The 13,540-nt window shown below is 43.2% G+C and overlaps 1 protein-coding gene across 1 annotated transcript; it reads right to left on the bottom strand.

The window, feature by feature from the left end:
• Nucleotides 1-11,409: 11,409 nt before the first annotated feature.
• On the bottom strand, nt 11,410-12,668 carry LOC124670944 (bisdemethoxycurcumin synthase-like). Its single transcript, XM_047207401.1, has 2 exons — nt 12,512-12,668; nt 11,410-12,386 (listed from the first exon to the last, which is right to left on the bottom strand). Exons 1-2 carry the CDS (start codon nt 12,666-12,668, stop codon nt 11,410-11,412), a joined length of 1,134 nt encoding a protein of 377 aa, XP_047063357.1.
• Nucleotides 12,669-13,540: the final 872 nt, after the last annotated feature.

The following is a 13,540-nucleotide window of genomic DNA, read 5'->3' as shown; positions in this document are numbered from 1 at the left end:
GCAAGTATCCGAAGGCAAAATCTTTGTTGCTAAGAACGGAACCTTTCTTGAGAAGGAGTTTCTCACTAAACAAGTGACTGGAAGAAAAGTAGAACTCGACGAGGTTATTGAACCTTCTCTCGAAGATCAGAGTAGCGCAGTTCCAGAAGATGTTCCTGTGCAGCCTACACCGATTAGAGAGGAAGCTAATGATAATGATCATGAAACTTCGAATGAAGTAGCTACTGAACCTCGCAGATCGACAAGGGAGCGTACCATTTCTGATTGGTATGATCCTTGTCTAAATGTCATGATTGTGGACAACAATGATGAAGACCATGCGACGTATGAAGAAGCGATGATGAGCCCAGATTCCAACAAATGGCAAGAAGCCATGGAATCCGAAATGGGATCCATGTATGGTAACAAAGTGTGGACTTTGGTAGACTTACCTGATAGCCGCAAGGCTGTCGAGAATAAATGGATCTTCAAGAGAAAAACAGATGCTGATGGTAACGTTACTGTCTATAAAGCTCGACTTGTCGCAAAGGGTTTCCGACAAATTCAAGGAGTTGACTACGATGAGACTTTCTCACCTGTAGCGAAGCTAAAGTCTGTGAGGATTTTGTTAGCAATAGCTACATTTTTCGATTATTAGATTTGGCAGATGGATGTCAAAACGGCGTTCCTTAATGGTGACATTGAGGAAGAGTTGTATATGGTACAACCCAAAGGTTTTGTCGATCCTAAAAATGCTGACAAGGTATGCAAACTTCAGCGTTCCATTTATGGACTGAAGCAAGCATCCAGGAGTTGGAACCGACGCTTTGATAAGGTGATCAAAGACTTCGGGTTTATACAGTGTCATGGAGAGGCCTGTATTTACAAGAAAGTGAGTGGGAGCTCTGTAGCATTCCTGATATTATATGTAGATGACATATTATTGATTGGGAATGATATAGAACTATTAAGCAGTGTAAAAGGTTATTTGAATAAATGTTTTTCAATGAAAGACCTTGGTGAAGCAGCGTACATTTTAGGCATCAAGATTTATAGAGATAGATCAAGACGCCTAATAGGGATTTCACGAGTACATACCTGGACAAGATTCTAAAGAAGTTTAGAATGGATGAAAGTAAGAAAGGATTCTTACCGATGTTGCCAGGTAAGGTCTTGAGTAAGACTCAAGGTCCGGCTACGGCAAAAGAAAGAGAGAGGATGAACAAGATCCCCTATGCCTCGGCAATAGGCTCTATCATGTATGCCATGCTGTGTACTAGACCGGATATAGCACATGTTGTTAGTTTGACTAGCAGATATCAAAGTGATCCAGGAATGGAACACTGGACAACGGTCAAGAATATCCTGAAGTACTTGAAAAGGACTAAGGATATGTTTCTTTGTTATGGCGGTGACCAAAAGCTCGTTGTAACTAGTTACACCGATGCAAGTTGGAACACTGATCCTGATGACTCTAAGTCTCAGTCTGGGTACGTGTTTATATTGAATGGTGCTGCGAGTAAGCTGGTGCAGCTCCAAGTAGTGCACGGTGGCGAAGTCTTCAACGGAATCGGAATACATAGCGGCTTCGGAGGCTTCATCGGAAGCGGTATGGATGAAGAGGTTCATTGTTGAGCTTGGTGTGGTTCCTAGTGCATTGGACCCACTAGTCATCTATTGTGACAACATGGGTGCCATCGCCAATGCACAAGAACCAAGATCACACAAGAAGCTGAAGCATATCAAGTTGCGCTTTCATTCGATTCGCGAGTACATCAAAGATGGAGAAGTAAAGATTTGCAAAGTACACACTGATCTGAATGTGGCAGATCCGTTGACTAAAGCTCTCCCTAGGGCAAAGCATGACCAACACCGAATGCCATGGGTGTTAGGTACCTTAAAATGTAATCTAGATTATTGACTCTAGTGCAAGTGGGAGACTGTTGGAGATATACCCAAGAGGCAATAATAAAGTGGTTATTATATATCTTCATGTCTATGATAAATGTTTACATACCATGCTATAATTGTATTAACCGAAGCATTGATACATGTGTGTTATGTGAACAACAAGGAGTCCCTAGTAAGCCTCTTGTATAACTAGCTTGTTGATTAATAGATGATCATCGTTTCGTGATCATGAACATTGGATGTTATTAATAACAAGGTTATGTCATTGATGAATGATGTAATGTACACACCCAATTAAGCGTAGCATAAGTGAAAGTGCATGGAACCCCCATGTGTGGTTTTGGTAATTAATGACAATCCCTATGGACTAATATTTGCATTGAGTTATATTTGTAGGAGTTGTCCATAGGAAATTCTTGAACCATATGTTGGGTTCAAGGTTGCAATAAGAAGAATTTGATGAAGGATATCAAGTGTCAAGTATGTCTTGAAGATGAAGATGAAGTGAGCCCTCAAGTTACTTCAAGACATCAACATGTTTGTATTAGGTTGCAAGAAGAAGAAATTGATGAAGGATATCAAGTGTCAAGTATGTCTTGAAGATGAAGATGAAGTGAGCCCTCAAGTTACTTCAAGACATCAACGAAATGAAGTGCAAGTTCAAGATGAGCCATCTCGAAGAGATCCTTTGCTTGAGTCTTGCCATCCTTATGGTGATCATGGACATGTGAAGATGCGCCGAAGAAGAAGCTCTCCCATGGTGGATTATGGGGGAGCAATCCACAAGACTTCGTCAAGCAAGCACAATCAAGAAAGGCGTTCCACCTTGTTGAGGTCAAGATCGTCGTCATCGAGCTCAAGTGGAATGCGCAAGTATAAGGTTTGCTCTTGATAGGGTTTCTTTCTCACCGGTCTCATAGTGTAGTTGGAGACCGGTTTATAGTTTAGTTGCCGTACTATCAAGAGGGCTCTCGAGTGAGTAACTCGATCGTATCGTTCGGAGAGAGCTCAAACCTTTGCATCCTTGCATCATCTTTCTTGGTTTTTATTTGGACCTTATCCATGTGATGTTTTAGAGCTTGTGCTTATTCTCATGACAAGCTCTAGTTCATCGAAAACGGATTTCACATAGATCACTTATTGCGTTTTCGAGTTTGGTTCATCATCTTTATTGGTTTTATTTGGATCTTATCCACGTGATGTTTTAGATCTTGTGCTTATTCTCATGACAAGCTCTAGTTCATTGAGAATGGTTTTTGCATGGGCAACTTGTTGCATTTTCGAGATTGGAGGTTTTACCGGTATGTCTTTTTTAGATAGGTCAAACCTTTCATCATTTTTTCTATCCTCCCTTGTTGGACTATGATGGTTTCCTACATGATCTTGTAGACTTTGTTCCTAGCTTCAAAAGAAGCCCAAGATCATCAAAACCGGAGTCCGGATGCTACAGTTATGCACGTTTTAGTTTTGGTATTTCTGCAGTTTTCTGGGGGGCGGATAATCCGGCCCGAATGCCAATTCTAGGCAAATATCCGGCCCGAGTCCAGGGGCGATTTTCGGGGGGCGGATAATCTGGCCCGGGGGCGGATTTTCCGGCCTGGGAGGTCCCAAACGGTCATATTTCGTTGGGAGGGGGTATATAAGACCCCCTTCTTCCTCCTTGGGCTGGTTGGTTCACTCTCTCTCTCTCCCCTCCATTGTTGTCCTTCAAAGCTTGCCCTAGTGACATAGGCATCCCCAATGGGCCTGCCGAAGATGGTACCCGGGGTTTACTGAAGGCCCACGACTCGAAGGATAAGAGGAATCGAAAGCCCAAGTTACTATTAAGGAAAGCTAGAGTTGTATTAGGAAATAATACTTGTAATCTTGCGGGATGGGATTGGAAACCCCCCCGGAATCTGTAACTTGTGTATTACGAATCCCTCGGCTCCACCTCCTATATAAGGGGAGTCGAGGGACAAAGAAAGCATCGATTCATTGTCTCACAAAACCCTAGTTTTCATATCGTCGAGCACTTTTTGGCTGAAACCTTTGAGATCTACTTGCCCTCTACTTCCGACTAAAACCCTAGTCTACAACTTGTAGGCATTGATAAGTTAATCCCTTGTCAATTGGCGCCGTCTGTGGGAATTAGAGGTGTCAAGGATCTGATCTCGATGGCACGTTCAAGATCGTCGACTTCGTCGGTAGCAAGCAACGCCATGGACAGAGGTAAACAGATCGAAACTGGTCTCGTTGATTTTAACATGATTCTTCCCATGATTCTTGCATATTCTTGAGGGAAAAGAGAGAGGAGATCTAGATCTACATCTTGACCAATCAAAGCCCTCTCTTTGTGAGGGGAATCCACTAGATCTAGATCTTGGAGAAATTTGGTGTTCCTCCTCTTATTTTGTTCTTCCTCTCTTATTCCCCCAATAACTTTTGTAGCTTTGTTGGAATTTGAGAGAGAAGTACTTGAGCATCTTTGTGGTGTTCTTGCCATTGCATTTGGTGCATCGGTTTGAGTTTTTCCACGGTGATTCGTGGAAGTGAAAGCAAGAAGGTTGTTACTCTTGGGTTCTTGAAACCCTAGACTGATTCTAGGCCTTTGTGGCATCTTAGTGGTGTTCTTGGGGACTCCAATTAAGTTGTGGAGATTCTTCAAGGGAAAGGCCTTTGTGGCATCTTAGTGGTGTTCTTGGGGACTCCAATTTAGTTGTGGAGATTCTTCAAGGGCAAGGCCTTTGTGGCAATTTGTTGGGAGCCTCCAATTAAGTTGTGGAGATAGCCCCAAGCTTTGTGCGGGTTCGGTAACCTCCCTAAGGTTACATAGTGGATCGAGGACATCCCTCTTGGTGGGAATTCTCGAGGAGAATACGGTGGCCCTCGTGCATTTGGAGTGACTTGTCCTCCACACCGCTCCAACGGAGAGTAGCACTCGCAAGAGTGTGAACTTCGGGCTACATCGTCGTCTCCCGCGTGCTTCGATTATTCCTATACCCGAGCTCTTTACTTATGCACTTCACTTTGTGATAGCCATCGTGCTTGAAGTTATATATCTTTCTATCACCTAGTTGCTTGTATTGCTTAGCATAAGTTGTTGGTGCACATAGGTGAACCATTGCTTAGAATAAGTTGTTGGTGCACATAGGTGAACCATAGTATATAGGCTTTGGGCTTGACAAAGTAAACGCTAGTTTTATTCCGCATTTGTTAAGCCCATCTTGTAAAAGTTTTAAATCGCCTATTCACCCCCCTCTAGGCGACATCCGTGTCCTTTCAATTGGTATCAGAGCGAGGTCTCTCATTCTTAGGCTTCACCGCCTTGAGAGTAAAGATGTCGGTTAGGGGATTAGTGCACAATAACTTGTTTATATTTGATGGCACAAATTATGATCTATGGAAAATTTATGTGCTTAATATTTTATGGGGTATGTCCCTGGACATGGAGCGATTTCTTGACATGGGTTTTTCTTCTCCTAAGGATCCTAAAAATTTATCTCTTGAGGAGGAGAAAAACTCTTGCCTCGATGCTCTTGCTTCTCATGTGTTTTCCATTGTTGTGAGCAATATATTTACTTCTTCAATCATGCCCTTTGGGAGCGCTCATGAATTATGGACAAAGCTTAAAGACAAATATTATGTGTCCAATATTATTGAGGATGATTGTATTGCTTCCACTCCCGTCCGTGATGAGTTCTCATCTTCATCCACTTCACCAAAGTGTGGTAAGACACAAGGTAATGATATGGTGTACAAGATTCTTTTCCATAGGAAGTGGGTTAGGTTTAAATTTTTTCCATACTTGCTTTTTGATGCTCTCTTTTGCTTCAACTCTGATTTCTTGCGAGTGCATCATTAAAATTACTGAGCCCATCTTAATGGCTATAAAGAAAGCACTTCTTGGGAGATAACCCATGTTTTATTTTACTTCTGCACTTTATTTTATATTTGAGTCTTGGAAGTTGTTTACTACTGTAGCAACCTCTCCTTATCTTAGTTTTGTGCATTGTTGTGCCAAGTAAAGTCTTTGATAGTAAGGTTCATATTAGATTTGGATTACTGCGCAGTAACAGATTTCTTTGCTGTCACGAATTTCGACCTGCCTCTATGTAGGCAGCTCATAAAAATATGCCAATTTACGTGCGTGATCCTCAGATATGTACGCAACTTTCATTCAATTTGGGCATTTTCATTTGAGCAAGTCTGGTGCCATTTTAAAATTCGTCTTTACGAACTGTTCTGTTTTGACAGATTCTGCCTTTTATTTCGCATTGCCTCTTTTGCTATGTTGGATGAATTTATTTGATCCATTAATGTCCAAGTAGCTTTATGCAATGTCCGAAGTGTTAAGAATGATTATGTCACCTCTGAACATATAAATTTTTATTATGCACTAACCCTCTAATGAGTTGTTTCGAGTTTGGTGTGGAGGAAGTTTTCAAGGATCAAGAGAGGGAAATGATGCAATATGATCAAGGAGAGTGAAAGCTCTAAGCTTGGGGATGCCCCGGTGGTTCACCCCTGCATATATTAAGAAGACTCAAGCGTCTAAGCTTGGGGATGCCCAAGGCATCCCCTTCTTCATCGACAACATTATCAGGTTCCTCCCCTGAAACTATATTTTTATTCCATCACATCTTATGTACTTTGCTTGGAGCGTCGGTTTGTTTTTGTTTTTGTTTTTGTTTGAATAAAATAGAAACTAGCATTCATTGTGTGGGAGAGAGACACGCTCTGCTGTTGCATATGGACAAATATGTCCTTAGGCTTTACTCATAGTATTCATGGCGAAGGTTGAATCTTCTTCGTTAAATTGTTATATGGTTGGAATAGGGAAATGCTACATGTAGTAGTTCTAAAATGTCTTGAATAATTTGATACTTGGCAATTGTTGTGCTCATGTTTAAGCTCTTGCATCATATACTTTGCACCCATTAATGAAGAAATACATAGAGCTTGCTAAAATTTGGTTTGCATATTTGGTCTCTCTAAAATCTAGATAATTTCTAGTATTGAGTTTGAACAACAAGGAAGACGGTGTAGAGTCTTATAATGTTTACAATATGTCTTTTATGTGAGTTTTGCTGCACCGGTTCATCCTTGTGTTTGTTTCAAATAACCTTGCTAGCCTAAACCTTGTATCGAGAGGGAATACTTCTCATGCATCCAAAATCCTTGAGCCAACCACTATGCCATTTGTGTCCACCATACCTACCTACTACATGGTATTTCTCCGCCATTCCAAAGTAAATTGCTTGAGTGCTATCTTTAAAATTTCCATCATTCGCCTTTGCAATATATAGCTCATGGGACAAAATAGCCTTAAAAACTATTGTGGTATTGAATATGTACTTATGCACTTTATCTCTTATTAAGTTGCTTGTTGTGCGATAACCATGTTCCCGGGGACGCCATCAACTCTTTGTTGAATATCATGTGAGTTGCTATGCATGTCCGTCTTGTCCGAAGTAAGGGAGATTTACCACTCATTTAAATGGTTAGAGCATGCATATTGTTAGAGAAGAACATTGGGCCGCTAACTAAAGCCATGAATCATGGTGGAAGTTTCAGTTTTGGACATATATCCTCAATCTCATATGAGAACATTAATTGTTGCTACATGCTTATGCATAAAAGAGGAGTCCATTATCTGTTGTCTATGTTGTCCCGATATGGATGTCTAAGTTGAGAATAATCAAAAGCGAGAAATCCAAATGCGAGCTTTCTCCTTAGACCTTTGTACAGGCGGCATAGAGGTACCCCTTTGTGACACTTGGTTAAAACATGTGTATTGCGATGATAATTAATCCCGGTAATCCAAGCTAATTAGGACAAGGTGCGGGCACTATTAGTATACTATGCATGAGGCTTGCAACTTGTAAGATATAATTTACATGATACATATGCTTTATTACTACCGTTGACAAAATTGTTTCATGTTTTCAAAACCAAAGCTCTAGCACAAATATAGCAATCGATGCTTTCCTCTTTGAAGGACCTTTCTTTTACTTTTATGTTGAGTCAGTTCACCTATTTCTCTCCACCTCAAGAAGCAAACACTTGTGTGAACTGTGCATTGATTCCTACATACTTGCATATTGCACTTGTTATATTACTCTATGTTGACAATATCCATGAGATATACATGTTATAAGTTGAAAGCAACCGCTGAAACTTAATCTTCTTTTGTGTTGCTTCAATACCTTTACTTTGATTTATTGCTTTATGAGTTAACTCTTATGCAAGACTTATTGATGCTTGTCTTGAAGTACTATTCATGAAAAGTCTTTGCTTTATGATTCATTTGTTTACTCATGTCATTACCATTGTTTTGATCGCTGCATTCATTACATATGTTTACAATAGTATGATCAAGGTTATGATGGCATGTCACTCCAGAAATTATCTTTGTTATCGTTTACCTGCTCGGGACGAGCATGAACTAAGCTTAGGGATGCTGATACGTCTCCGACGTATCGATAATTTCTTATGTTCCATGCCACATTATTGATGATATCTACATGTTTTATACACATTATATGTCGTATTTATGCATTTTCCGGCACTAACCTATTAACGAGATGCCGAAGAGCCGCTTGTTGTTTTCTCGCTGTTTTTGGTTTCAGAAATCCTAGTAAAGAAATATTCTCGGAATTGGACGAAATCAACGCCCAGTGGTCCTATTTTCACACGAAGCTTCCGAAGACCGAGGGGGAAAGGAAGTGGGGCCACGAGGCGCCGCCACAGCAGGGCGGCGCGGCCCAGGTCCTGGCCGCGCGGCCCTGGCGTGTGGGGCCCTCGTGTGGCCCCCCGCGTTGCCCTTCCGCCTACTTAAAGCCTCCGTGACGAAACCCCCAGTACCGAGAGCCACGATACAGAAAACCTTACTAAGACGCCGCCGCCGCCAATCCCATCTCGGGGGATTCAGGAGATCGCCTCCGGCACCCTGCCGGAGAGGGGATTCATCTCCCGGAGGACTCTTCACCGCCATGGTCGCCTCCGGAGTGATGAGTGAGTAGTTCACCCCTGGACTATGGGTCCATAGCAGTAGCTAGATGGTTGTCTTCTCCTCATGTGCTTCATTGTCGGATCTTGTGAGCTGCCTAACATGATCAAGATCATCTATCCGTAATTCTATATGTTGTGTTTGTCGGGATCCGATGGATAGAGAATACTATGTTATGTTGATTATCAATCTATTACCTATGTGTTGTTTATGATCTTGCATGCTCTCCGTTATTAGTAGAGGCTCGGCCAAGTTTTTGCTCTTAACTCCAAGAGGGAGTATTTATGCTCGATAGTGGGTTCATGCCTCCATTAAATCTGGGACGAGTGACGTAAAGTTCTAAGGTTGTGGATGTGCTGTTGCCACTAGGGATAAAACATTGATGCTATGTCTAAGGATGTAGTTATTGATTACATTACGCACCATACTTAATGCAATTGTCTGTTGTTTACAACTTAATACCGGAAGGGGTTCGGATGATAACCTGAAGGTGGACTTTTTAGGCATAGATGCATGCTGGATAGCGGTCTATGTACTTTGTCGTAATGCCCAATTAAATCTCACAATACTCATCATATCATGTATGTGCATGGTCATGCCCTCTCTATTTGTCAATTGCCCGACTGTAATTTGTTCACCCAACATGCTATTTATCTTATGGGAGAGACACCTCTAGTGAACTGTGGATCCCGGTCCATTCTTTTACATCGAATACAATCCATCGCAATACTTGTTCTACTGTTTTCTCGCAAACAATCATCATCCACACTATACATCTAATCCTTTGTTACAGCAAGCCGGTGAGATTGACAACCTCACTGTTTCGTTGGGGCAAAGTACTTTGGTTGTGTTGTGCAGGTTTCCACGTTGGCGCCGGAATCCCTGGTGTTGCGCCGCACTACATCTCGCCGCCATCAACCTTCAACGTGCTTCTTGACTCCTCCTGGTTCGATAAACCTTGGTTTCTTTCTGAGGGAAAACTTGCTACTGTGCGCATCATACCTTCCTCTTGGGGTTCCCAACGGACGTGTGCTGTACACGCCATCACACACCCAGTTAGTGGTAGCGGGCATGAAGGAAACGCGGCTAGTAGTGTACACACTGGTATCGTGCGAAACAAAACATGACCAGTGTGGGTAACACGAGAAGCGGGCAGGGACACACGCGACTAATACATTGTTGGTAGCGTGCAAGGGTAGCACATGACTAGTTCCTTGCCTACTAGTCGTGTGTCATACGTGAACGTGACTATTAGAGCCTTACCACCAGCGAGTTACCAGCTGCGGGAGGAAGTCCGCGACTGGTAGTTGAATTCTGCAAGCGAGCTGTATGCTATTTTGTACTAGTGTTGGGGGGAAACCATGGCACACAAACAAACTAGAAAACTCATATGATCGAGCTAAACAGTACGCTACAACATTCCGCAACCGCCCAACATTATGAAAGGAGCAGTTAGCAAAATAGATAGCTATGTACTTGATGTCCAAGATAGCTTATCCGCAGCTTGGATCGATCTATGTCACCGGCCTTGATCCATTGCACAACAGATAGGCAATCAGAATCCAGAACGAGGTCATCCATACCTTCCTCGTGAACCGCCAGCTCCGGGTAGGAGACATCAGGAGGCAAGCGATGAAGGAACCAACATCATCACGAGCCACCACTCTGGCCCCCATTATCCTTGAAGAAGCGAATATTGCGGTGTCGACGTTGATCCGAAGCAATGCGGCCGGCGGTGGAGATCAACAAGGTTCATGGGAGGTCTCACGACTAAGGACGACAGTAGGTTTAGACAGAATAAAAGCCAAATGTCACAGCCCGAACCATCGTATGCTGATCACCATTCATGGCCAAAAAAGACAGCAAGCCAAGCCTTTATCGATGTAAAGCCCTTTTGGTTCAGGTGAACATCATAAGATTGCTTCACCGCGGACCAAACTTCCCGCGCAAACGGGGAGAACAACATCGCATGTGCCATGTCTACGACTTATGTCAACATCATTCTGTGAAATTAATAAGACCATGCAAATTTCAGAAAAGCCTACAAACAGTGTGGGAAAATATAAAAAAATTCCAGCAGTCGTTGCCCACGCTAGACTGCGAACCGCAAATTAAAGTAAGAAACAAATGTGTCAATTTAACTCCTTATTAACCATTGGTGCAAATTTGACACGGGTGGATAGCCGTATATTATGAAGCTTGAGTTTCATACAGATAGTCTCAATCTGTTGTATGTTTAACTACACAATCATATTAATTAAAAATTAAACTATGTACGTTTAGAAATGATCATGACTAATAGTAGATGCAACGTTACACAACACATGGAGCTTTATTGAATACACAAGTGTTTTTTTAAGAATATAAAAATACAACGGAGTTGAGAAAAAACAACACACACAGTGCAAAACTGCATACACAATATTTGAGACCCCTGGACTGTATCGCTTCCAGGATATGTAACGGAGTACTAGTAACGGTTATGGAGGTGTTGTTCGTGGTAACCTGCTATGCGTTCTTTGCAGTCATTATTTGTTGTTGTGAGAGGGTACACGCAGCACCATGGCTTCGATTGTGACTCCTGGTCCGAAGGCCAGCATCGCGCCCCACTCTGGCAGCGGATCCTCCTCATTCTTACGGCGGCGCAACTCATCAAGCACGAATATTATGGTTGCTCCACTCATGTTGCCGTACTCCCGAAGGACATGTCTGCTGGCCGCCAACTTCCCTGGCTCCAGCTTGAGCACCGTCTCTATGTTATCCAAGATAGCACGGCCACCTGGGTGCACAGCCCAGAAGAGGTCGTTCCAAGAGCAGACAGGAGCCCTACTGAATGTATCTTGGAGGCATTGCTGGATGTTCTGTCCTATTAGCATCGGCACCTCGATGCCGACGTGGAATTCTACGCCGGATTCTGAGACCTGCATATTGAGCACATGCTCGGTGTTTGGTATTGCCGTCTGGGTGGAAGAGACCATCTCGAAAAGAGCATGTTCGCCTTCAAAGAAAGGCCCAGCGCCGACGATAATAGCGCCTGCACCATCGCTGAATAGAGATTGACAAACGAGGCTGTTCCTGTCAGGGGCGCGGAAACTGATAAGGGTTATCTCGGAGCAAGCCACGAGGACGCGCGCGCCGTGGTTGTTCTCAGCGAGCTGCTTGGCTAGGTTTAGCGCCGCGCCGCCACCACTGCAGCCATGTAGGCTCAGTATGGTGCGGCAGACCGTGGGGCAGAGGCCAAGGAGCGAGGCCAGCTGGAGGTCGGCGCTAGGTGCTTGGACGGTGGAGAAGGTGACGAAGACGAGGTGGGTGATGTCGGTGGCTGGACGGCCCCACTCATCAATGGCCTTGGTTGCAGCGGAGAGCGCGAGCTTTGGGATAGCGGGGCCAAGCATGTCGACGCGGGCGTCAAGGGATGGCAGCTCTCTGTCGAGGAACTCTGGGTGGGAACCAACCGATTCCTCCTTCAGGTGGAAGTGTCGTTTCTCAATGCAGGTATTTTTGCCTGCAGGGAATAGAAATATCTCACTTCAAGGCATGGCTTATATTCCTACTATAAATTAGGAAAGATTATTTTCGATGGAAAGGAAACAATTAACATCATGGGGAATGGAGGGAGAATGCGCTTACAAATTCTCTTTAGCTTCTCCTTAAGTTCAGGAAGGTGTTCGCTCTTGGTCGCGCGGAAGAAGTTATCGGCGAACTCATCTTGGGGTACAGCTGCGCCCGTCGGGTTTGCCGTGCCGATGGCGAGCATTGCCGCGGGTCCTTCAGCGCGCTGCTGCATGCTCCGCTGGCTGTCGGGCACTGCACCGTTGCTGTTTGCTTTTGTCATGGCTGATGGAATTGTATCTATCAATGGTCGAATGTATGTACTTGTACTTTGATCTTCAATGGATGAGCAGTAGTGGGTACGTCTAAGGGGCTATGCTGGCCTCGGCCTTTATAGCTCCATGCCTCAGCTAGCAGCAGGTGCCCACATAAGGTATTGCAATTAATTAATCTCCCTATATCTATTCAAGACATTCTTATTTGTTACTGTTTGTCTACGAGGGGACTCGCATCAAGTGGAATAAGTTCAGTTTTCAAGTTATTGACACAATTTATTTATTTGCAATTTAGAACACAGAAATTACAAGTTTTATAGAGTCAGATACAAAGTCATAGAACTATACATCAAAGGGAGATACAGTACGATCGCAAAAACCCCCGAGCTGTATCCAATAGTCTTGTGGGGCTTCCAAGTACCCAACGCAATTATGCTAGGAGAGCACTCAGAGGACAAAAAACTTCAATAAAAAATTTCAAACACTTCAATTGCCATAGTTACTGACGTTAAAGCATGTCACTAATGTAGGGGTAGTTTCATTTTATTCCCTCCTAATGAGAAACACATATGGCCGGATCATCCCTGAGCAACCAGATAACTAAACGATAATGTTGTCCCTATCTCATGCGACAGCGACATTACAGCATGTCGTCGCCTAAACAACATCGTGTGGAGAACTCACTGTACTATCTAATAGAGCAGCTGTTTCTTGATGTTGTTAATTGTTTTTGTTTTCAATGTATAAGTGTATGTTGCATATTTTTTATAGTGCACCAGCAAGATCGAGAGTAAATGGGAAAATAGGATTAATTAGATACTCAAGCTCTACA

Source organism: Lolium rigidum, chromosome 7, assembly GCF_022539505.1.
Source record: "Lolium rigidum isolate FL_2022 chromosome 7, APGP_CSIRO_Lrig_0.1, whole genome shotgun sequence".
NCBI classification, from domain to species: Eukaryota; Viridiplantae; Streptophyta; class Magnoliopsida; order Poales; family Poaceae; genus Lolium; species Lolium rigidum.
Note: the sequence above shows the minus strand (reverse complement) of the source record. Positions and strands in the feature narration are given on the sequence as shown.

Excerpts from the sequence above, each read along its gene's own strand:
- LOC124670944 (XM_047207401.1), bottom strand. The coding sequence starts at position 12,668 with ATGCAGCAGCGCGCTGAAGGACCCGCGGCAATGCTCGCCATCGGCACG. Across the intron at positions 12,387-12,511 it reads GGAGAAGCTAAAGAGAATTT|GCAAAAATACCTGCATTGAG; the intron begins GTAAGCGCATTC and ends TATTCCCTGCAG.